This window comes from Labrus mixtus, chromosome 21, assembly GCF_963584025.1.
Source record: "Labrus mixtus chromosome 21, fLabMix1.1, whole genome shotgun sequence".
NCBI classification, from domain to species: domain Eukaryota; kingdom Metazoa; phylum Chordata; class Actinopteri; order Labriformes; family Labridae; genus Labrus; species Labrus mixtus.
The window spans coordinates 4,918,072-4,942,868 of NC_083632.1; the positions used below are offsets into that span (position 1 = coordinate 4,918,072).

Here is a 24,797-nt window from a genome sequence, read left to right on the forward strand (position 1 = left end):
TGAAAGTTCTACTTTAATGTTTCCTGACATTGCCACCTTAAAAAGTGTGTACCTCTCAGTGTTCAAGCTGCCAAGAAGCTGCCAGGAGACCCAGAACGAGGCTTTCAGACTGCACACATCCTTTAAAACCCTCAAAACCTCCTTTGGCGCTCTGCCCTGGAGGCTGAACGGAGATAAGCAGAGACAATGTGAAAAAGGTGTAACGGTGGAGATAAAAGGAGTAAGGAGGTGCGGCGATGATTCTCTAAGAAGCTGAGCATGTTGGATACCTGAGAGGCAGTTTGATGACTTTAATGTTCTCTACTTATTGTTGTTGATGTACTTTGTTTAATTGGAGTCATGGTGATGAGAAACAGAAATAAATACACAAAGGCTAGATTGAATAAAATATTTACATATAACATCTTTTATTGAAGGAGTGCCTTAAAAATCCCCAACTTTAGGAAAACAGTCAGAAGAGCACAATTAGATCTGTAACATTATCCCCAACCAAAAAGAAAGTCTACAGTATATTAGAGTCTGATTCTTACACCAAAACACAACTGTAGATTTTGTGTCTTTTGAGGCACATCTGCTTTCAGACAGTGGACATGAGTAGACACAAACTAGGAACACAACCCAGCCGTTGTTCTCATGCTCTCCAGGTTTAAAAACAGACACACACACACACACACACACACACACACACACACACACACACACACACACACACACTGCCTCGAGGCAAGGAAGGCCAGTGACATCAAGTGTATTCAATTCACAGCGAGGCATGTCGAGGAAATTTGAGTCACAGTTTTGGGAAGGCCCGTTTGAGTTGTTTCCCCTCCACCAGAGTCGCTGTTCCTCCAATAACAGTGAGTGCTATCTTTGCCTGTAACTTCATTATCTGAACGTGGGGGGAGCGACCATGAAATAACAAACACACGGTGTTCCCCCACTCGCACATGTATAGAAAGTCGGTAAGGTTTAAATCGAAGACCTGAAATTAAAATGAGGACGTTTTTAGTGTTAAATATCAAAAGAACAAAACTCTGAAGGCATGGGGAGAATAATAAAAACATAATACATACATACTGCTTGTGTACTTCTTGAATAAATACATTTTGAAAATACATATATTTTTATCTTTTTATATTGATTTTTGCAAAAACAAAAACAAAAAAGTTAGAATTTGAAAGCAGCTATGTTTAAAATATGGCATTCAGTCCCTGGATGATTCCATCCTCTTAAAGAAGCACTGCATAAAATGTTTCTGTCACAGCCAAGGACCTGAAAGTGAACAGTTTCTTCAGATAGTGCAGGAAAATATAAACCAATTCCTTCAACAAGTCAACGTGATTGTAGAAGAAAAACATCCTCCTTGATTGTGGATTAGAGGCAGCAAAGACGATGAAAACAGTGAAATATTGCATATCTGGGTGAGCCTCTTTCTCTCCTGTTACGGACATATTGCTTCTAGGGTGACTGCTGAGGAAGTAATGGGAACACTCTTTGGGTAAAAATTTAAGACTCTGAGAATTAAGTCTTGACAATTTGAGGGAAAATAAGTTGTAATATTTAGAGTGAAATTAAAAATTACGGTTAGAAAAGCCTTGATATTTTCAGAATAAGACCCCACATGTAGTTAAAATATTTCTCAACATACAATTTGATTATTATACTATTTCTAGATTAAAATAAAAGGAACAAAAACAATCGCCTCCTTAAACCAAAATGAATATATTAGCATTTAGAATAGATTTATGTGAGAACATATTTTATGAAAAGTTCAGATTTCTACACAAGAAACCCTGGCAAGAAACTTTTGATTTTAGGAACATAACCACAATGTTTAAATGATATCAGAATAGAAGTGCATGTCGTGGTATTACTGGACTCTAAATAAATAGAACTACCTTTCCTTGCAAACTTAAGTCTTTTGAAATTCTAACCTTTACCCCCCAAAATCAAGAGTACTTGAATGAAAAACGTAATTCTCAAAATCAAACATTTTTACCCCTGTAGTCCTAATACTCCATTGCAGATATTTCCCCGTTCCTCAGTGTCAAACAAAAACACATTCAGTCATCCCAACCAAAGAAGCGTCCTGTCATCTGGTAGAACTTCATGTTGAAGGGCCTGTAGAAGTCCCGTAGCCTCTGGACCACCTCAGGATCAATGTTCGGGTGGGTCCGCCCTTTGGTTTTGCCCAGGCAGTGAGGCTTGCTGCTGCCCTCGGCCTTCTTGAGGCACGGGAAACCCTTGGTCTGGTTGAAGTAAAAGTGTTTGTCCGTGATGATCCTCTTGAGCCCCAGGAAGTCCTGCACGCGGCCCAGCTCTCCGGCCGGGTCGCTGATCAGACGCTCGCCGCTCACGAACAGGATCTGGTCCATGGGGAAGTACTGCAGCCAGTTGTCCAGGTGCTTGGCGTAGATGCCGATCTGGATGGCGCTCCACGAGGTGTCGATGAGCCCTGTAGTCCTGTTTTTGAAGGTAAGGCTCTCAAAAGAGGGAATGTCAGGCTTCTTGGACAGAGTCTGTGTGTAGTCTGAGATAGCCCTGGTGACCGGGTCCCTCACGACCACGATCAGCTTAGTGTCCCGGGACATGGCGGAGATCCTGGCTGGAGCCTCCCTGGTCACAAAGTAGCTGGGGGTTTTCTCCATGGTGATCTGCCCCTCCAGAGTCTTGGGCATTAGATCCCTGGGAAGAGGAAAAAAATAAAATAAGTTAGTGAGATAATAGTTTGACTTGCACTCCAGACTTAATCACAGTGAGAACTTCACAGTTGTGCCACCGCTGCTGGTAAAATAAACCTAACATTCGGACGAACTCAGGCTAAGTCATTAAAAAATTCCACTCCAATCAATCAAGAAAAACACAGGAAACCTTTCCTTTCCTACAAGTTTATTTGATTCCTATCAGGTAGCTTTCTTTTAGGCTCATTTGGCTTCCAAGAGGTGTGACCAAATGTTGATTTGCAGTGTTGACTCAGCACCGTGCTCTCCACGGAAAGACATTCTTACGCTGATAGTATGCAGATGCTACCTCCCTTGTAGCATGTCCCTTAATGTAGCCCGAGGGCTTATGAAATCGAGAAGGGGGCTCCCTTGGGTCCACTTGAAAGGGGGTATTCTTCGGTCTCATATGGCGCGAAAAAGAAGATTGTCAATCTCTATACCAGTACTCGGGTAGTGCTGGTAATAAAATATTGATATTTGAGCTTCTCAGCATAATTGATCACCTTCTTGTCTTTCACTTTTTGTAACGAGTGGTGGAAGAAACAGATTTTGATGTTGCAAATTCTCCTACCATGTTTTAGCTCCTCCCAGAATTGTTTATTTGTGGTTTAACTATCATTTATCTGAAACTAGTATGGATTTAGCTTTTGATGTGTTCGAGTTTAAAACAGTTTCACTTCAACAGACGAAACGAAAGCCATAGATTGGTTTCCTAAATATGTTTACCTTTGTGATATTCAAATTCTAGCAAAGAAAGTACACCCATAAATCCCTTTCCAAATATTTACCCAAGAAAAGTTCAGCTGGGCACAACCTGGGGATCAGCATTTATTTCTTTCGTTTGAGTCCTTTTTTCAGGATCTCCCAAAAAGGGGCTGGGAAATGAGATAATCCATTCAGCCATGCCACCCCTCTTCTCTGCGATCCCCTTCTTCTGCTTCCCTTCTGCCCAGCTGCCTTCAGGACAGTGACCTTAAGCAAAGCGGGTAAAAGCAGCCCATGAATGATTAACGCGCCTTCCCTCTGCCATTTAGAGCCTCTGCAGAATACAGCTTTAAAATTCACCAAAGTACAGAATGCAGGCGTCAATTATTCATCTGCTTGGCTGGTGCTGCTTAAAGCGAGGACTGGCGCTGACAAAGTGGCCCCGGCTGCTCCCAGGGTAGACGCTGTTTTCTGCCCGTGACAGAACTGCAGAGACGCTAAAGAGGGAAGGTCCTCGGACATTTCCGAAGACTGAAGAGTGCTCAACACTTCGGCCTGTTGTTGTTTTTGTAGGATCGCTCAGGCAGTGGCAAGCACTAGCATCTGTGATCAGAGTGCAGCTTCTTCCTACCACAGTGTCTTTTCCTGATGTGATGGACATTGTTTGTCTGTCTGGCAGATCAAGGCTCGTAAACAATCATGCTCTGTTTGACTTGCTCAGTGAAATGAGACAGAGGGGGCTGAGAGCTTTGTCCTAGACAAACTTTAAGCGTCCCATTTCTGCTGTCACGATGATTCTCCAACAAGTCATCCAGCTTGAAAGAACAAAATGCATACTTTGTTACAGTTCACATCCTGTTCCTTTTATACCTCTGGCTTTGGTTAGGTTCAAGCACTAAATGCCAAACAGTAGCCTCAACCGGTTTTGATTTGTTTGTACTTTGCCTGTACATCGATACACTCAACCATACATTGTACACATGACTGATTTATCTGACTTACATCATTATGATAGTTTTACCTTCAGTATAGAATAAATAAGCTTCCTTTAAACCTTGTTTGATGTGATTCCTTTCTTTGTCACTTATTTTCAGCCAGTTTGTAGCACTTAAAGGATTTCATCCAACCAATTTGGACATCCAACTGTGACAGACATTTCAGTCTTTGCCTCATGAATGCAAACATATTGTTTTTTGGCAGTTGAAAGAACAAAGATAATTTGTTTTTTCTTGGGGGTAGCAGAAATTCTCCTTTCCCAAGTTACTGTATTTCACTCAAATAACACTTCAACATCTCTTTTTGTCAGGAAATCATGGAATAAAAAGAGGTATTCATCATTACAAAAATAACTAGGATTGCAGTTATGGCAAACTAAAATTGCATCAGATGGAGATTCCCTAACTCCTGAAGTGTCTCTAATATTGAGGTGGCAGCACAGGCAGCCGTTCGCTGTACCAGGCATCAGAACAGCTGCTGGTTGGTCGCAGCGCATGAAGTGAAATGGATCTAAAAGCCAAAAGTCAATACCTTCAGGCACATGTCAAAACACATCTCTGCCATGTGTGTGAGTATTCCGAGTGTTTCTTCTCTGTAAGGAATAGATCATGAGGTCAGCACTGGGGGGGACATGCAGGAAGTGGTCGATAAGAGCAAGGGCGGCAACACAGGTGCATTGATGTCTCGACATCCGCCCGCAACATTGACCGTCACCTGACCTCCAGAGTCCTCTCAGTGTCTCCGACACGGTAAGGAGGAACATTGACAAGGCTCCTTTCCTCTCGCATTAGCTCTGCCCCATCGCACCAAGTGTCCGGAGTGATGCTGGATAATGGTGCCTTAAAACAGCCCGGTTCCATCGGGGACTGCAATGGCTACCAAGCTGACAAGGCAATAACAAAGAACACGGAGACTAATTATTGATTCATGGGAGGTTTCATGCATGCAGGTAGTCTTCCTGGGCGGCTTCCTGGCTATAGTGGCGACATGCTGATTTAGGGACGACTTGACTTCTGTTCTAGCCCTTATAGAAGTACCACAACTCCATGATGCAAAAGAGAACATTATTGTTTTATGAAAAAGAAATGAGCCTGTACTAAAGGAAGCATCCATATTTGATGGCATGCGTCACGCTTGTTCTGTGCTAGATGCACTCACACAGCGGTGGTGGGTTTGTGCGAGGGCACTCTGAGGGGGATTATCAGGGTCAGGAAAGTACAGAAAGTGGTATGGGGTCCTACATGAAGACTGACATGTTTGGAAGTGAAGAGTATGAAGGTTGTGAGCTTCAGGTTGAGAATGGTTTCAGGTTCAGCCATGTAGTCCAGTCATATGAAACAGATACTGGTTGAACTGCATTGTGGTCGTTTTTTGGTGAAGACAATTCCAAAAAGCAGCCATTGTTGATCTTGCATATTATAATTTGAAACCAATATTTGAAAAGATGCAGCACTTAAGTCTTAAGTAAACCAAGTATACTCTTCCGAAAAATCTCACAAGTATTGCTTTAGAAACATTCCTTAAGCAGGCTACACACTACAAGATCATCTGGCAGATTTTTCGGTCCCGCCTTCCAACAGTCCAAAGCAAATTCCTGATTTTTTTAATGGTTCTAAAGATTATTTGGCCAAATGTTCCAGCGATGTGAGGTCTCTTTGGAGTCGTCCTATATGCTTGTAAGGAAGCCGGAGCCACCCGATTGCAAATCCTAAATAAAAACGTGTTCAGTATTAACGTGTGGGGGAACCCCGAGGACAGCCGAGAACGCTTTCTGTGGATTGTCATGTGAACAAAACAATAGCCAATTGGGACGCAGGCTGACTGAATAACCCTAACCCACAACTGCAGCAAATCAATTGTTACAGGTAGGTTTCAGATAGGTCATGACTTGGACTGGCTTAAATGAACTGAATGTCAGTCAACTCGTCAATAAAGTGACTAATGCACAGGAATGCTATACAAGAGAAGAACATCAATGCTCAACTTTTAGTCTTCAGTTCGGTGAAGGGGGCCAGGATACTCGGTTTTACAGTAAGTGAACCACAGTGGGGTATTTCTTTCCATTCTACAGCAGAGGCACGCTGTGCTTTCAAATGAAACTTTATTGGCATGGTAGGTGATGTAACAGATGACAAAACGTCCAAGCTCTTAATATTTACTGCTGTTCCACATTCTGCTTTGATGTCTTCATCGGGCTGCTAAAATACGACTCCCTCAGCTCAGTGATGCATGAAACACAGGCAGCGGGTTTCACTTATGAAAGAGGACTTGGACTCCAACTGAAATAAGAAACACAGTACATGAACTCTAGCCTTGTTTTAAATCAAATTGACTGCTTTGGCATGCATTTAAGGGCTGGGGGGAAAAAAAGTAAAGAAAAAATGTGTAGGATGACTAACAAGTTAAGAAGAAAACAAAACAGTTTGTGTACATGACAGAACATAACACATGTTGTAATTGTACGTCATTCCGCTCATATGGAACTGACTTAATTGAAGAAGGGCGCCAGGATTCATTGGAGTGTCTTTATTCCCTATTAAAAAAACGAATCCAATGTACACAGTAACACGCAGTACATCACTCAATGAGTCCTTTGTAGGCTTGTCTATAAAGTAACCACTCTGGATTAAAGGGGCCTGACGCATCGCTGCTTTCGTTTCCCTACTGAACGAATATTCCTCGCAAACCAACTTAAACACATGCAGTGACTCATGTCTGCTTGTTATATAAAGGCCAAAAAAAAAAAATATCTGACAGGGGCCATAAGGTCTTATTTACTGTAAACCGGGAGTATGCATAATGTGACATCTTGACATATGAATTAGGAGGAGTAAAAAAACAAGCAAATGATCAGCTCTGAATGGGCCTCTCCTGGTGATATTCTCTCAGAAAGCAGCTTGGATCCGGGCCAATGTCTGTCAATTGACGGGAGTTGTAAAGACACGGAGGCAAGTGGGCGAGCGAGAGCCGTCCACTTCTCCCCCGCAAGCCTTTGATTCATTTTTCCTCCTGCAGCGGGGGAGCCCTGGCAGACATAACTACACTCCCACAGTGTTCCCCTGCCACTCGCACCAGATAATCATCTTGTAATTGGCTCAATATTTCTGCTGTTTGCAGGCGAAGCAAAGGCCAGCGCCGCTCTTGGTGGCTTGGACTCGCCTGATATTTTCCAGGTCAGTGGATGCTAGCAGAGGTCAGAGAGAGAGAGAGAGAGAGGAGGGAGGGTGATTTGGAGTAATGGCTGCTTTGCAGTGAGGGGAAAGCCCACTCTTCTGAGCTTGGGGGGGCTTTGCTTTTTTTGCCAACCCATGTGCTACCACACACACAGCCCTGAACCTGCCCCGCGGGCTGCAAACAATGACACACATATGATAAGAGATGATAGCGTTTTAAAGTCTCTGCAAAAAAAAAACAGGGTCCACATGGGAACACAAATGAAGGACGAATTGCAATTCACATTTCTAAAGGGTGGGCAGTGATCTTTATATAAGGTATGATGTTAAGAGACAAAACCCTCAGTAGTCTAGTCTGGGGATTACAGGTGTGAGCTTCCAGCAGCTGACGGTCCAGATCAAGATAATCGTCTGTTTTATGGCCATGGCGGCTGCAGTCCTCCAGTATCAGCCCACCTGACCTTTTTTACATACACCGTGTCACCTTTGCCTGCACACCTGCACTTTACAGCTCTAAACCCCCCCCACCCCACCCCCCCCACCCCTCCCCCCACTCATGGACAGATAAGTACTCCTCCAATGGCGCTACACAAAATTACTGCCGGATAGATTTCTCAGCTTCCGATGCAGAAGTTGTCGATGTAAACACTGATCAGGATATTTTCCTACCAAACTTTAATTGTTGCCTGGATCAAGTGACGTCTGTGCATTGAAGTAGAATCACTTTTTGTTACTTTAAATGTAATAATAAACCCAATGCTGACATCTCATTTTGCTCATGATACATTGCTATATAACCAAGTTCAGAGTAAAGCCTCAAACTGCACTTTATTTTAAAATTCCGACCAAATTCTGGCTCCATTTTCAAACTTCCATCCAGGACTCGTTTCATTTGTGGCCAACTCAAAACAAACCCAACAATAAGAAAGGAAAATACCAGTCCAAGAAATGTCCAGTTATGAATTCTTAGTATGTAAACAGATCTGCAGAGCAAATCTTATTTTGCATTGATGCAACTCTGGCTGTTGTTTTAATGCTCCCAAGTTTCAAGGCCGTTAAAAGACAAAAATCAGTTGAAATTGTTAACATGGGCTAAAAAAGACAAATCTGAGTCATGCTTCATTAAGAACACAGAACCTATTCATTTGATTAATGAAGCAAAAGCTCATTCAGACTCAACTTCCACTTTGGGTTAAGTAGAAATTATCCAAGGTGGATTCTTGGAAGTGAAGAGTGAAATCAGAGTGGTACATGGGAATAGCAGGGGGTTAGGAAGCAATTTTGAGAGACGTACAATTACAAGATAAGAGAGTCGTCTATTCTTGGAAAACAACATGGGAGGACAGGGTGTTCTGTTTTCCTCTGGGAAATGACAAGGTTTTGATAAAGAGCGAGTAGAGGAGGAAAGAAACCCTGCACGACACAGGGGACACATAAGATAACAGTGTCAGAGTGGATGAAAAACTGAATGTAAGCTTTAAAAATAACAGGAAATTCATTGTCAGATTGATGATAACTTGTGTTTCAAATTAGACAGAAAGGAAGTGAAGGGTCTACAAGAGCTGGTGGTGGTTCTGTTGGGGAGGAGAGCAGGAAATTAAACGGAAAAATGGAAAAAGTATTTAAAGTTAAAACCCGACTTTCATTAATAAAACAAATTGTTAAAAACTTCCAATTGATGTTAAAAGACAAAGACAAGTAGGAAAGTCTGCAGAGGATAAAGGATGCCGTCCTCCCTGAGGTCACGATGGAGGGAAAAACAATAAAGCCAAGTTAATCAACAACGCCAGAGGATAATGAGGAAAAAGAAAGCATGGAAACGGTACAAAGCTTCTCAAAGTTGTGTTGTCTTTTCTCATTCATTTTAGGATTCAGTCCAATTGGCTATTAGCTGGTGAAAGCATTGAAACGCAATTTTCTAGCTTCTAACACGAGGTTTGAAAAATAGTGCAGGCCTGACGCAATTTATCTCAGTTGAAATGTTTGGCTACACTTGGAAAATTTCTATTTTTTTTACGTACACTCAAACGTAAGAGAGCTCATAAATAATGTCTGGAAAGAGAAAAATAATCTCACTCATGCGATTTGTTACAGGGAGATGTTGATAATAAATGGGTTACAGGAATAAAACTGTATCATACACTGCAGTAAAAAACATTTTTTTTCATAAAATGTAAAGGATGAATTAATCTCCCCCGGCTGGACACGAGCACTGAGTTTTTCCCCTCCCTTTCTTCTTCCCGTACGACGACCACAAAGCTTGATTTGGTGAAAAATTGATGGAGTTAGCTTTGCTGTGTGTTCTTATAAATTTATCAGCAGTGTTTTTAACAGAATCCTTTCTTCCCCTCCCTCCAAGCTGAGTGTAAGTCCCCGGTTTATTGCGTAAAGGGGGAAAAGAAATAAGCTTTATCTTTATGGGAACTTGCTTGTGAATTATTTACCCTTTCTAACTGTGGTGGAAGAAGAAGAAGAAGAAGAAAAAAAGAAGCTGCAGGATGCATTCAAGCCATCTGAAGCCTTTTCCACACCAACTAGCAGAGTTTGCTCGTTTTTTAAGATCCAGACTACATAAGCATGAGCGGGTAGAGGGAGGGGGGGGTTGTGGAGAGGAGCGGGTGAGATGGGTGAGAGTGATGAGAGACAGAGAAAAAGAGAAGGGAGATCAAAAATAGAAAGAAGAAAGAAAACAGACAGAGACAGAAATATCCCGTTTACAACCAGTGTTTTATACCCTTCCAGTACCACCAGTCAGAGTGGCGTCATGAAGTCTTCTTTCAAGACTGAAAAATGCTAACCAGCTCCATGAAAGACCAGTGCATTTCAATACAACTCTCATAAATAAACAATAAAGACATGCTACTGGCATGGGAATACAAAAGTTCTCCAACTGATGAAACAAATTGCCAAAGGCGAGGGCTGTTCCGGTAAAGTGAAAATATTCAAGCCTCAGCCAGATCATTTTTGTTTAACATATCAGCATGCTAGCATATGCTTTTTTTTTTTTTTTAAAAAGGTGGAAGTTCAATTAGCCTGGGCCATAACTGAACCGCTATTCACCAAAACGTCCATGACATTCATCAAATACTGAAGTTCTGAAGATACTTCACTCAATACTTCAAGTTTCAGTTGGCCGTGTAAGACGAATTCTGAACCCTTCTTTCTATCAGGAACTAACTGATGCATACAGGGGCTGTCTGTGGCTCAGTGGGTAGAGTCGGTCGTCTTTCAACCGGAAGGTCAGGGGGTTTGATCCCCAGCTCCTGCAGCCACATGTCCGAGGTGTCCTCGAGCAAGACTCTTAACCCCAAGTTGCTCCAGCTGTCCCGTCGGCGGTGTATGAATGGGATTAGTTACTCTGATGGACACTTTATATAGCAACCTCTACCATCAGGGTGTGAATGTGTAGGTGTGACCTGCAGTGGAAAAGCACTTTGAGTGTTCAGAAGACTAGAAAAGTGCTATACAATGTCAAGTCCATTTACCATAACGATTCACTGATTTTCATGAACTCTCGATTTCTTAGTCTATGGGTTTTCTCTTAAAGCCTGAGGATGTTTATTTCCTCTACATTCTGCTCGATCATGAACAATTTTTCACTTCTCATCTTTCAAATAGCCGACTATGAGTTAGGTTTATTATAAAGTATATACACGGCTTGGAGAAACAGTTCTATGTTTCACCCCTCCTCGGTTATTGGAGCTCTTAATTGGAACGTTCACAATGCTGCCTCTGTGTGCGTTGACACCTGGAATCTTGGGAGGAACGATGTCATGGGAGACGCAGTCAAATGGCAGGTGTAAAAATCTGAAGAGTTAGCAAAAAAAAATAAAAGCCCGAGTCCAGCTAAGACGTGGACCTGCTTCCTATTATTGCCCGGGGAGTCTGGGAGAAAACCCCACACAAAGTGAACACGGGCCAGAAGAGATGAGGCTATAATACGAGGCTATATTTTGCATTTGGTGCTTCATGTCCCATTAAACCAAATTACTATAACAGCTAACCACTAAATATAACCCAAACTGTAGCTCTGCATTGTATCTCATGTCATCACGTAGTGGTGTACATATCTGAGACACAGCGCTCCCATTACTTTTTCATATTTCTCTGACCTACTTGTTCAGAGATACATGGAGTTTGAGACAGAGCATGTGGAGGCGACACTTCAGCGGGATCCGCTTTAATAACAGCTCAACTCTATTTATTTTTTCTTTTTGCCAACTCAGCTTTTTAGGGTCTCAACAGCTCGTGGAAGATAAGACACTTTGGGTTTAAATACCAAAGCTCATTTTCAAGCTTTTTGTGTTTCTTGAATGATCCCTTATATCTTTAAGGTTGCCTCATTAGCACATTTCAAGTAGCCATTCTATAGCACTCTTATCCTTTCTCTATAGCTTCTAGGATTGAAATAATCCAAGACAGAAAAAAGTAACCGACTGCTTCAAATGGGAACTTTTTCAACGGATCCACATTAGAGCCTGGTTTGAATAAAAAAATATAAAAAAAATAAAAAAAAAGCTCTGTGTCAAATGCATGAGAGCAAAATTAAATGTGAATTTGTTCAGAGCCATATGGAAGGCTTTGAGGGACTGCTCTGTGATAATTACCCATGACAAAAAGGCTAGGGCTTTTGTCTTTGGGACCATTACCATGGTGATTTTCAAGCCGCCGAAACGTTCAACATAAACATCTGAGTCGGCTGGATATGCCACCACATAGACCGCCACTAGAAAGATATTCTTTATGAGACACTTTTTTTTTTCATGCTGGCACAGATCCCACACACTTGGGCCTCCAGTGCTGCTGCTGCTGCTACCGCTCAAAGAAACACAAAATATTAGAGCTCAGAGAAAGCTTGTGATTAAAAACAAATATAAAGGCCAAAGACCGATAAGTAAAGCCCAGTCTCAGATCCTTCTATGAACACAAAATGATGGGCTGGCAAAACGACACGCCCTCCTAGAAAACACTAAATCCATTTGATGTTTACTCTATTTTATTTAAATCCATGCTCAATGTAAATATTGCAAACCGTCTGCCTTTTTTATACATAGAAATCCAACACATGATGCTTCTTACAGTGTATAGGCACCTTTTTATTACTTACATCTACAGGACTGTATATTGCAGTTTAATGAGTATTTTTCTGTTAGCTTAGTCTCACATGTTGCCATTGTTTTAGGACATTTCTACTCCTCTGACTGTAAATTAAAAAGTAATGTAAAACTGCGGTCAACTTCCGAGTATATGCGCGCACACCAAGCCGATAAAGCTGATCCTAATTCTGATTATTACGACAAACACTCCCAGGCGGTCTTCCTATTTTGCACATTTGTGTTTCATACTTTCATTTCAGGAATAATCTCCATGAGGACATGATGATGTTTTAGTTTTTAGAAGTTCTCCTGCTTCATCATATTCCCCAGCCCTTTATCTATAGTCTCATAAGTATCCCTGGAGGTGGCTTTTTGAATGCAGTCTTGTGAAATTACAGACGAAGCTTTCATTATCAGCGCGAGGAAACGTGAGCAGATTCAAGAAGACATCTAATATACTCCAAAAAAGACATGAAACTCTTGGGAATGTTCTTAAATGCCGCTGTTCTCACCCAGCAGCCGTGTGTAAAAGACATGTAGTGTGATACAATGCCGTATTAATCATGCAGCAACATGTGCGTGTGTGTTATCATCTTAAGTTAAAACCTGTATAATTCATTTTGTCAGCTTATCAGGCTTTGCTCCATTAACCAGTCCTGCTATAAACACCCCGAGTCAGTGGGGGCGATGATAGATTACAGCATATTTCAAACTTAAATGAACATTCAACAATCCTGAGACACTCTTTGCCCCCGAGCAGCTTCACCGTTTGCCTCCATCTGTTTTGCATTTACACTGTAAGAGGTGCAGCAGAGGACTTGATATGTCTTGTGCTGCAGCCGAGCGGTCAACGGGCATACGGCGGGGAGCTCCTGTAAGAATGAGTGAGGGAGGTGTTCCCTGTTGAGTGACATTTACAGTAAAGACGAGGCTGCAAATATTCTGTTTTCCTGTGGGGCAACTCAGGCTCAAGTTGGTAGATTCGGTCGTCACTCAACCAAAAGGTCGGGGGTTCGATCCCTAGGTCGCGCAGTCGCATGTTGAAGTGTGCTTGGGCAAGACACTGAAGCCCAAATTGCCCCCGCTGCTACGTCAGCGGCATGTGAACGTGTATGAATGGATTAATTAAAGACACAAATCTTTACAGCGGTTTTACAAATACAGTCCATTGCAAATGTTCTACATTAGTGATCATTGCCTGTTTGGTTATTTCACCTTTTATCTAATCACTCAAATGTAGCTCAAATTATCTTTTATGTTTTAGCCTCAACTTCACATGAAGGCATGAAGCACGTGTAGAAGAAGCAGATGAAGACGAGCTGGGCGCGGTGTCTTTACAGTAGTGTGAGTTCTCACTGCGACATTATAAATAAGAATAAGTTTAACTACACTGTACACATGTACACAAGATAAAAAGCTTGTGTATACATTATCGTGCGCATTGTCAAAACCCAAAACATACACAACGTCCGCTTTTAGTCTTCAACCGTCTCTGGGTGTCACATACCCGCAGCACGAGTAGGAATATAAATGTACTGATTATAATAAATAGAACTGAACTCAGAATCATACCGCGCAGTTTAAGTAACAACTTGACAGGTTGAAAGCCCGAGTCTGAGTCGTCTGGCATACTTCTAAAAGCTCTGACTGTAAACCGCCTGGGATTTTTCTAAAATAGAACAACTTCTGAAAAGGAGTCATTGTCCTGTTCAAAATGCATATAGAGGAGCCAAAATTAGTCAGGTGGCGTCTCAGCCAACGGAGCTGCAGCCGTCGACGTGCTGGCAGATATTCTTTCTGTGAACTCAGAGCATCGTTGTATTTTTTCCTCTCAGACACTGTGGACTACCTCAGCAGAAAAGCTGCATGTATCAGTTTCTGCTTCCATCGTACACTTTTGACTTTCTTACAATGCTTTGTCTCAGCGCTTGAGAGGCTGTTAAACATCACGTCCATATGAAATCCAATAGCTGTAACGTCGTGGAAGCCAAATATTTGGCAGTTGACTTAAACCAGTTTTCTGGGCGCATAAAGTCCGAGCTAATGTAGCTGGAGAAAAAGTTAACAAGATAGCAAAATACTACACATATTGCAAAAGAGCGGAGAGCTCATGTTTCTGCTAAAAGCCTAAGTCGATCCAGCTTGATACATTAAAAAGTGCACACATGATATCGTAGTTGAGTTTAATAAAGTATCCACAAACTGTGAGATGGAAAAAGGTTCCAAAGTAAAGGGAGTTGTAGTTTGAAAAAAAAAAAAGCTAATTCGACCATGTTTGAACCGTTTTCTTAAGATTGCGTTGGCATAGCAGTCGTGTTTTATTTGACATCACACAGACTCTGCACTCAGCACCAACACAACTGACAATCAAGCTAGTGTAGCCCATTATGTGTAAGCCGTTTTATTCATAGTCAGAAGAACTGCCGTGTTTCCCTACTAAGTGTTGAGTTACAAAGAGTTCTGTTAATGATAATATAGATAGAAGTTAGACACATGCTACATTAGCTCATATGCCACTATCTGTTTTTTAAAGGTTTGAATGCAGTGGTGCAGCAACTTGGGCAATGATGAATCGATTTACTTAACTCAGGGAACAATTAAACGATTTTATTTTTCATGATTTGTGTAATGGTGTAAGAGTTGCCTCGTTAAGATTTTATTTTCGATGCTTTCATTTTGCTTTTTTTTTTTTTTTTTACTGCCTTGCACCTTGGTTACTTTATTTCCTGTCTGTTTTATTTTGAAAGGATGCACAAAGACTCCTGATATATCACAAAGTCACACGGGTAACTGAAAACAACTTAAAGAACTGCCATGTGACCGACAATGACCGGTTTGCATTTACTCGCTTTACAATTTTATCTTTTCATCATGGCTCAACCTGTATCAAGAAAGTAAATAAAAAATATGGAATTCAGATTGGAACTAATCTCGGATACTTTTAAGATGTTTTTTTCTAATGTACATCCGGCTCTGAATCATATAGCTGGAAAACTATTGTGGATTTAAAACCCCAGGAGATTTTAAAGGAGGAAGTCAGACAGTGAGATACGGGAAGAAGGAGTGCAGAGAGGAGCCGGGGGATAAGAGTCAAGTGTCAGGCGGACAGCGGTATCTGCGAGTGTAAAAGTGATTACACTGTCTCCATGCTCTCTTCCTCTCTGTCTACCGCCTTTGCCTATTTCATGCCCCCCCCCACCTCTCCCTTCTTTCCTCCCTCCATCTTGCTTTCTCCCAGGCTCAGAATACAAAGCGCCTGGCACCATCACATCGCTTTCCCAATCTCGGTGCCAAACCAGAGCAGAGCACACCAGTGAGCTCGCACCTCCTGCCACCACAGAAGAAGAAGAAGAAGAAGAAGAAGAAGCAGTGAGAGAGAGGGCAGAGATTAGCATGTATGTATGCTCCCTCTTATCTCCTCTTTTTGACATAAACTCATTACATACAGGCTCTAGGTTTTCTTTTTTTTCTTCTCTAAATTGTAGCAGCAGAGACGCACAGGCAGAGGATGGTGAAGATAATCTTCCTTTCCTCACATCTAGGAGCTTTAAATATTTGATAGGATACGTTTGTTGCTTCTCCTGAATCCTCCTGGAGAATAAATTATTAGCTAACAAGTTACCAAAAATGATTTATGCTCACCAGCGATGAGGCTGAATGCAGTCCGGGAAAAGCAGGCAGGAAAGGAGTCGAGGTTAAAGACATGGTCGGATGGGTGATTTCCATTCTGTGTCCCTTGCATTATGCATTAAATAAATAGCCCCGGGAAAATGGAACTCAGTGCAGATCGTTTTTGCGTCGAGGCGACAGCAGCGTGCGTGAGGAACAGGTGATTTGAGGCGCGTGACATCACTGCGCTATCAGCAACAGTTGCACAAGTTTACGGCGATTGTAAGCTGTGCCAGCGAGGTGGGAAACACGTTGACGCTCAGAGAAAAGGTGAAAAATGACCCGCTGCCGAGTGTCACAGGGGGGGGGCTAAAACGACACAGAATGGCTAACGCAGAGCCAGCAGTTGCCCGGGGCTGGGCTGTGACCCAGAATTCAACAGACCCACAGTGAGAAAACCAGGAGGCCCCAAGCTAAACTGGCGGCACAACAGGAAAACACCTCCTCTTCCTCCCCAAAGTGCGGAGAGGTAACCCCATCTGGGGAGCTGGACTGATAATATGAAGTGTAACAGAAGAGCTGCAGCGTCTCAGGAGCCGCTGACAACGTGCTAATGTTTTAGCCTGTCAGCTCTGTGTGAGCAGAGACGGATGGGTTTAGAAATGGAGCGTAATTACAGGGCAGAACCTCTTTGTCGGGGTTAGGACAACGGTTATAGTGTAGTGGAAGCTTCTTTTTTTTCCCCCCTCCAAGCTAAAAAAAGGCGCTCGGCTGGAACTGGGAGCTGAGTTTTAGCAGAGAGAAAACTGACACCACCACCAATACCAACTATGTGTCTTTTTAAAAATGATTTGAAACATGAGATTTTGGTTCGTTCACCATCTTAAAAGTTTTGACTTTTGTATTTCTAAGCTCCTTCTGGGGGATCTTTGTGTTGCGGTCCATGTCTCGCAGTCTTCAGGGTCTTAAATAAAGAAACATGACCTGATATTTTTGTTTTTATATGACGAATGGATCCAGGAACGGCTGAGCAAATTTCAAATAGTTTTTCAAATTTCTTGGGCTGCAACAGAAAGGTAAAATCCAGTGTACAATACCGCACTTTTAATACCGATTTTATCATCTAAAAAGCGCTGCTTCTTATACACCAGTGTGACCAACATACCAGTTTAAAAATGCAGTCATTACCAAGAGTGCAGCCGCCACCATCACCCACTATACACACGGCCTGACGCCAATGAAAATTGCGTTCTTGTGGTCTTCTAATAGAATAGAAATGGTCGGCCAGGTCATCAATTAGTCATTTTTTCAATGAGTCTATTTGTTTGTAACTTTAAAAGACCAGTTACCAATTCTCTCCTTCAGGCCAGTTGATCACATATGAAAGGAAAATGCTTATTATCACAATTTAGAAGCAGGAACACTTGGCGTTAATTGATGTTTGCCAATAATTCTTGGTGGATTCATCAGTTGGTTGACCCAACCATTTTGGTGATTTGAGAAATCAATTTCCACTTCAATCCCAACTTTCCTTTATTGTCCTGGAGGAGAGATTTGTTTTGCAGCTGTAGGGGAAACCATAAGATGGAATAATGTGTGTGCAGAAGAGCTGCAGACGCCTAATGAGACAGACGATGAGATACACCAAAGCTACATTTCCATTTCTCACTTCATGAACTCGACAAAAAAAAACGATCTCTGGACAGACTTAAAGCACAACATGAACCAACACAGTCAGGACATATACTTTGTTTTCTATCCATGTTTTAACTTGTACAAATCACTTCTGCAGAAATAACACACTCTGAGCATGCTGTCAGTCAATTATATTTCCTTTAAAAGGAAAAAAAAATGCCTTTATTTTGAAAGGGTGACAGTATAGAGACAGGCAGAACCAGGGCCAACAGTTGAGGCAACATGGTCTGCTTCTGATTTTAAACCACTCTTGATCACTTATTTGGGGGGGACACGGTAATAAAGAAGAACCATGACTCATTGTTAAAGTTTCAAGCCTGATATTTTGCCTATAGCAATGATATTCAGATGAATTTGAGAACTTTCAGAACTAATTCCCAACATAAATACTCCACCTCTAGTGTTCATACAGTTGATGAGTTCATGAGTTGTCTCCATGAGAGACGTTGGACTACAAGTAGGTCTGTGCTGTTTTCTGTACGTCCAATCAAAACGTTCTAATTCTCACCCAAAGACAAAAAGACTACTGAGCCACCAGTAACAACAAGTTACAAGGTGCCGTCGAGACAGTTAATGGGGTGCGGAAGGGGGAGGGGATCCAGGCTTGATGATTCCTGTTATCAATCAGAGGGATATTTTTCAATATTTCACATTGATGTAATCGTCCTAAAAACACATTAACATTGAGGGAGAACTCCGCGGAGAGATAATGGCTGGATATTTGCGCTGTTATTGAGTCAAACTCTGCCAGGCTTGAATGACGGATGTGCCGCACATACAGAGAGAGGGCGCGGCATGAATAAATACGAGCGTCCGAATCACAATTAGAGAGATAAATAAATAGGGTGTAAAGACAATGATGAGGAGGGGCTGGGTGTGCGCGATCCTTCAAGAGAATGCATTTGCAGAGAAAAGAAGCAAAGCAAAACGAAATGCATATGAGTGCCATTCATATTCATGACAGTGTAATAGAGGCCATTATGAACCACTTTCAATCACATTTGCATTTACATTACTGGGCTGTAATGGCAAAGTAAACCTTTAGAGACAATAGTCTGGAAGTAAAGGCAAATTGTGACTGTCTAGGGATGTATGAGCAACCTTATTTTCATGTTTACCTGCAAGGTGTACGGTTTCACAAAAGTTTCACAAATGCTGTATAGGTTTTTTTTTTTTAAAACATATTTTAACTGGACGAAGGCAGCTCGTCAGCTGAATAGACGCTATGTTCACTAACATGCACCTAATGTATTCAGTTTTTTTCCCTTAGTTCAAACCACTGGGTATCTAAATCTAAACTGAATATATCACATAAGCTTTCAGTGTTTGCAGGTTTGTCAGTGTAAGCGTTTAATATAATGAGGGCAACCACATGTACGTCGTCTTGTGTGTGTGTCTATCTGCATGTGCGAGTTTGTACATTCGCCTAGCAACTGGAAACAGCTCTCGCTCAGAGACCGTTCATTGCTGTAACGTGCATCCAAGAGTTCATCAGGGAGAGCTAGAAAAAAACGCACACTGGCAAAAGACTGCCAGAAGTAAAAAGCTTTGTGGGTGAGGGAGGGGTGGGGTGTGGGGGGGGGGGAATCCCTGCTGCCGGATTTACGCCTTGCCAGAGGCCTTGTTTTAAAAGCCAGTTGGATACAAGAGAGAGAGGAGAAACATAAGAGCGAAAAACAGGGCGGTGAAAGAGCATATTCACCGCTGCTGCTGCTGCTGCTGCTGCTGCTGCTGCTGCTGCTGCTGCTGCTGCTGCTGCTGCTGCTGCTGCTGCTGCTGCTGCTGCTGGGCTGAGTGGAAAATAATATGATGTAATAAATGTGTATGTCAGACACAGACCTGCCCACGACAGCCACTCAGTCTGTGCATGCATGTGTGAGTCTGTGCGGGTGTATAAGTGCATATAAGTGTGTGTGTGTGTGTGTGTGTGTGTGTGTGTGTGTGTGTGTTGAAGCCAAAGCACAGAATCATCAATGAGGAGGTCTACAGCTGAGGTGATAGTGGGGTGAACCCGTGACTATATGAGCCTAATTACACACAGTTGTCTCAGAAGGGGCATAAATCAATGCTCGTGGTGAATCCTGAACAACAAAATCAATACTGTTGCGTCTCAATGGCCATAATGAGAATCTCTGGTTCAAGGCAGGGGTTTTAAATCAGCAGCATATTTGCTCATTCTACAGAAATATAGCCCATTAAGGTGAGAAATGCACGTTAAATTAAAGTACCATGATTCACACAACAACAGGAAGTTTGACATTTTGAAGATGAAGGCAGGTTTGAAAAACAACAATTCATTGTGATTAATAGAGTACTCGTTTAAATCTCTTGCTTCTATCTATTTTGTAAAGGAAAGGTTATTAACGAGTGTGCTACAAAGGCTGAGCCCCGACAGAGAGTCAATGTGTAGAGAAGGATGTGTAGGAGCAACATGCGAAACCTGTGGGGGCCCTGAACTCTCATTTGTGTTAATCAAACTTCTCTAAATTGTTTGTGTAATGAAATTATGGCTGCCAGGGAGGCCTGGGGGACATCAATTAAGCAGATAAGCAAATGAAAATAAATCACTCTTTATCGAAAATGTGCGGCCGCCCGCCTGTGTGTGTCCGGTAAACACGGGGAAAACAACAGGAAGTGATTTTGTTCCCGAGATTTGAGGGTCTATAAATCCCAGTGACAAGCAATCAGGACCGGCGCTCTGTTTGGAGAGCTGTGGGAAACAGTGGGAGGACAGCAAACACATGACTTCCTCTTCAGAGATAAAGACGGAGGGCAGAATATCTTTTTGATTCTCATCCAGAACTAATGACACTGTGTCGGATTGTTCATGGTCGTTGGCGGAAGTTTGAGACAAATTTGGGGGTCGTCTTGGTCTTGTGACATTGAGTTCAAAATCTTGAGCATCATGTTGAACATACAAACTCTAACAATACCAGACTGCAATGTATAGTACATGTCCATGAAGCACTTGAGTATTGATGCAGCTACCTGTGTGGTCCAATGAAAAGCAGAATGATCATTCAGAAGCTGTATTCCCTGACTGTACTTACAGAAGCACGATTTGTTTTCCAGGAGTAGTGTAAGACAATCAGCTAAAAAGATACCAGAGTAGTAAAACTGCTTATAGCTGAACTATATAAATCCTGAACTCAGTCCTACCAATACAATCTAGCCGACTGATAGTAATGTGAAGTAATTTGTCCACAGCCTTGATAATGTTGTCTTCATGCCTTATCAGTGGACATCTTTGGACAGAGGGGTGCTGGTTGATTTATTAGCAGGATACAAAGAGTGATTTTCTGGGTTTCTTGTTGGTTTTTAAGCTTTAAAGCTGCTTTTTTAATTCATATGCTCGTTTGTCAGTCTGTCATGTTTATCAGTTTGTGTACCTTCTGGTATTAAAATAGTGTATTGGGCATTTTACGACTTGGTTACAGACAGTGGAAGGTGACAGAGAATGAGGATAGGATGCAACTAAGGTGTGGAGCCAAAGAAAGCTGTTGCCGTTTATACAGTATAATGAGTAGAATTGCATTTTTATCTATGAACCCTAACCCAGTTAAGGGCATTTGGAACAATTGAATATCGTGCATCTCTTCCTGAAAGAGTATAATTATGTCATAATTAAGTAGAACTTCATGAATGCACTGGAAACATGGTTTCCTGGTCTAATATGTAGACTGGGTAGAGGGTCTTTGTGTGAGTGCCGCCTGGGACAGCCACAATGAGGCGAGGCGGTGCCGTTAATGGATGTGATCACAGCTTCCTGGTGAATAATGCAGCCCTGCTAATTGGCTGGATTAATAATTGATGGGGGCGTGTTTAGGGAGGTGGCTGTGGGAGCTGAAGTGGATAAAGAGAAGACTTTGAATGTTATATCTTGTACATCTGTCTATGCTGGTGGTCGGCTCCGAATAAACAGCTTCCTCCTCTTATTGAAGATATGACTGAAGGGAAGGATGTGACATTGTGAGACGAAGACGTCGGGATAAACAATCGTACTGACAGCATAATGACATAATAAGCCCCAGCCCTGCCACATGTTTGACGGTCGAAAATGACTCGGGCTCAAGTGAAGTCCCACAGGCTCAACGACGTTGTTACACCCTCAGCCCAAACTGGCCGTAGATGACCCAGAACTAGCCAGCTGCGAAAATACAAAACGACTGCAGTGTTACAGAAAGAAACGCAAGGTATGATATATCAAAGTCAGTTTTTTTTTTTTTACATTTGCATTAACTCTGAAGCCTGGTGATCCAGATCCAACTCTGTCACACTTCAAATGGGGGGCAGGATGGGAAGAAATAGGTGCGGTGAAAGACGGGGACAAACAAAGGGCAAGAAAAATAGATTTTACTGTAAACTTGATTTATCCGCCGTTCTCGAGGTGTCCAGTTTCCAGAGGACGCATAAAAACCAGCCCATAAAGAAGTCCTGTCTTCCTCGGGTCAACACCTCCAAACCACTGTTGTGTTCTTACAGGAAACAATAGGATCAATATCTCGGGGATGTTCAAAGGATTTCTAACAATGAAATATCTTTTGTTATAGGCTTTAAAAGGTGCTGGACACAAAAGAACAGAAAAACAATGACGTGGTTCGATCACTGAAGCCAATAAAGAGTACACCTGTTTATGTTTTGTGGCTGAAAAAAAATGAAGAAAGGCTTGAACGTGAAGCTGAGGTGTGGAGTGTGGTTTTGTAGGCGCTTGCTATGATACCTTTGAAGAGGACAGTTTTATAGTTAAGCATACACAATAATACCATAATTGTGTCTTAAACCAGGAGTCAGTTAGCCTAGCTTAGCATAAAGATGGAAACATGAGGAAACTGGCTCTGTTCCACCGATGGTAAGAAATTGACACACCTAACTATGAGCACACCTACTGATGGGTCAACTGCCATTTTAACGCCTTGAGTTTTGCACTAAGTCTCAGTCTTGGGGGTTTTTTTTAGACCCAAAAGTCACCACATTTGACAAAGATGGTTGATTTAAACCCTATTGTGGTTGATGCTATTTAGAAGAAAATTTGAAACAACATCAATTCTAAAAAGGAAACTGGTTATTAAGGTGACATCAATGGGAAGTAAGCTCATTCTCTGCTAGAGTTACAAACATTGGGACTTTTTTTGCGACCAGTTGAGCTGGTTTAAGTCACATCAGCATTGGCTTTCCTTCGGACACCTACTATAGAGGATCCATCATTTTTTAATCTACCATCTGTGATCTACCAGCACCCCTATTTCCACTTTTCACATGATATATTTCATTTTTAATCCATACAAAAACTAATCTAGTAAGGCCAAGATATAGCCCCTAGTTTCAGTCGTAATGCTAAGCTAACCAGCTGCTTGCTATAGCTTAAAATTGTATGGATATGAGATTTTAGATATGAGAGTGGTTTGGATCTTTTCAGCTTCTTCCAGGCAAGAAAAAGGAATGAGCGTATTTCTCCACATATTCCTATATATGACATTTTCTTTGCAGATGATTACATAACTGCATTGTGAGAAATGTCCTCAGAAACAGCGATGAAAAGCTTCACTGAGATTTTGCATCCATAATTTCCCTGCCAGGATTCATCCCTGACTTCTCTCAAGCTGGTCCACACATGAAGAAAATCTGTTCCCCCGTTTCTCTCATTAACATGCAAATCCTCATCTTTAGGAAAAAGGATAACGGGAAAAAAAAAAAAAAAAAGAAGAGGAGCTCCGGAGAACCGAGGATGTTCCTTCCTACTTCTATTAACTGGACATGTTCCTGTGACAGCAATCTTCCTCCTGTCCAATGTACAGTCAGGCCGAGTTACAGTAGCAATTACCAGTGTTCAGGTTAAGATTAATTGAATTACTGGGTGGCTTCCTTGCACTTCTCTGTGGGCTTATCAATCACGGCCTGAGCTCTACACAGACCCTTTATCACCCTCTTCCATCTTTATGTAAAAAAAGACGCAGGCTGTGCTGTTGCACTCCATCTATCAATAAATGGGTCCAGCGTGGCAAACTCATTTTCTAAGACATCCCTCTCTTTAATCAAGCAGCCTGACATCCGGTGGTAGTCAGTAATAGATGTCGACCGTCTTTTCTGCGAATGAGTTGAACGTTAAAGGAAATTAAAAATGCAGCAGCAATGATTTAAATGAGTCGTGTTGGTCTTTTATTTGAGATAAAAGCTAAACCTGCTCTCTGTGAGTTCATGGAATATTTTTTTGATACATCTCACTTGATCATTTGTAAAGAGAAATCCAGCCATGGAGCGCTTTCAATGGCTCTTTTGTGCTGTGCAACCCTTTTCAAATTGAAACTACAATTGACTTTATTTAAAGCGTTTGTTTGAACAGCTGGACTTCTACTTGAGGAAACAGGTAGCTTTTCAAAAAACCGCACATGCAATACATCTGCATGTGCTCCTGTTTGAATAAAATAGCTCTCAGGGCAGATTAAATGCCACTCTGTCATTCTCTCTCTGTTCAACACCTCCATTATTAGCTATTTTACAAAATTGCTCAGGATTTCTGGTCACGGTCTTTAGTACTGCCAAACCCTAATCTTCAACATGTTTTATTTCCCTCATTGCTACCGCCACCGTCTTTGTTCTTAATCGAGCAGGAATACACAAAATATTCAGGGTGTAGAAGTGCTGAAAGCTTGAAAATGACATCTGAGGGAAAAACGTGTTGGCCTCCTTCGGTCCTGCCAAAAAAACGCCAATCCCTCATTTCAGATGGACTCCAATAGCCACACACACACTTGTGACTGAAGCTTAGCTGCAGTTTGATTTAAAGCCGTGCACAGAGACAGAGG

General features: G+C 41.9%; 1 protein-coding gene across 1 annotated transcript in view; it reads right to left on the reverse strand.

Annotated features, from left to right (window-relative positions):
* Positions 1–383: 383 nt before the first annotated feature.
* LOC132955123 (heparan sulfate glucosamine 3-O-sulfotransferase 3A1-like) overlaps positions 384–24,797 on the reverse strand; it is a 34,869-nt gene continuing 10,455 nt past the window's right edge. Inside the window, exon 2 of the mRNA XM_061027811.1 lies at positions 384–2,682. Within this exon, the coding sequence (XP_060883794.1) occupies positions 2,061–2,682 (622 nt within the window). The 3' untranslated portion in view covers positions 384–2,060. The remainder of the gene's footprint in view (positions 2,683–24,797) is intronic.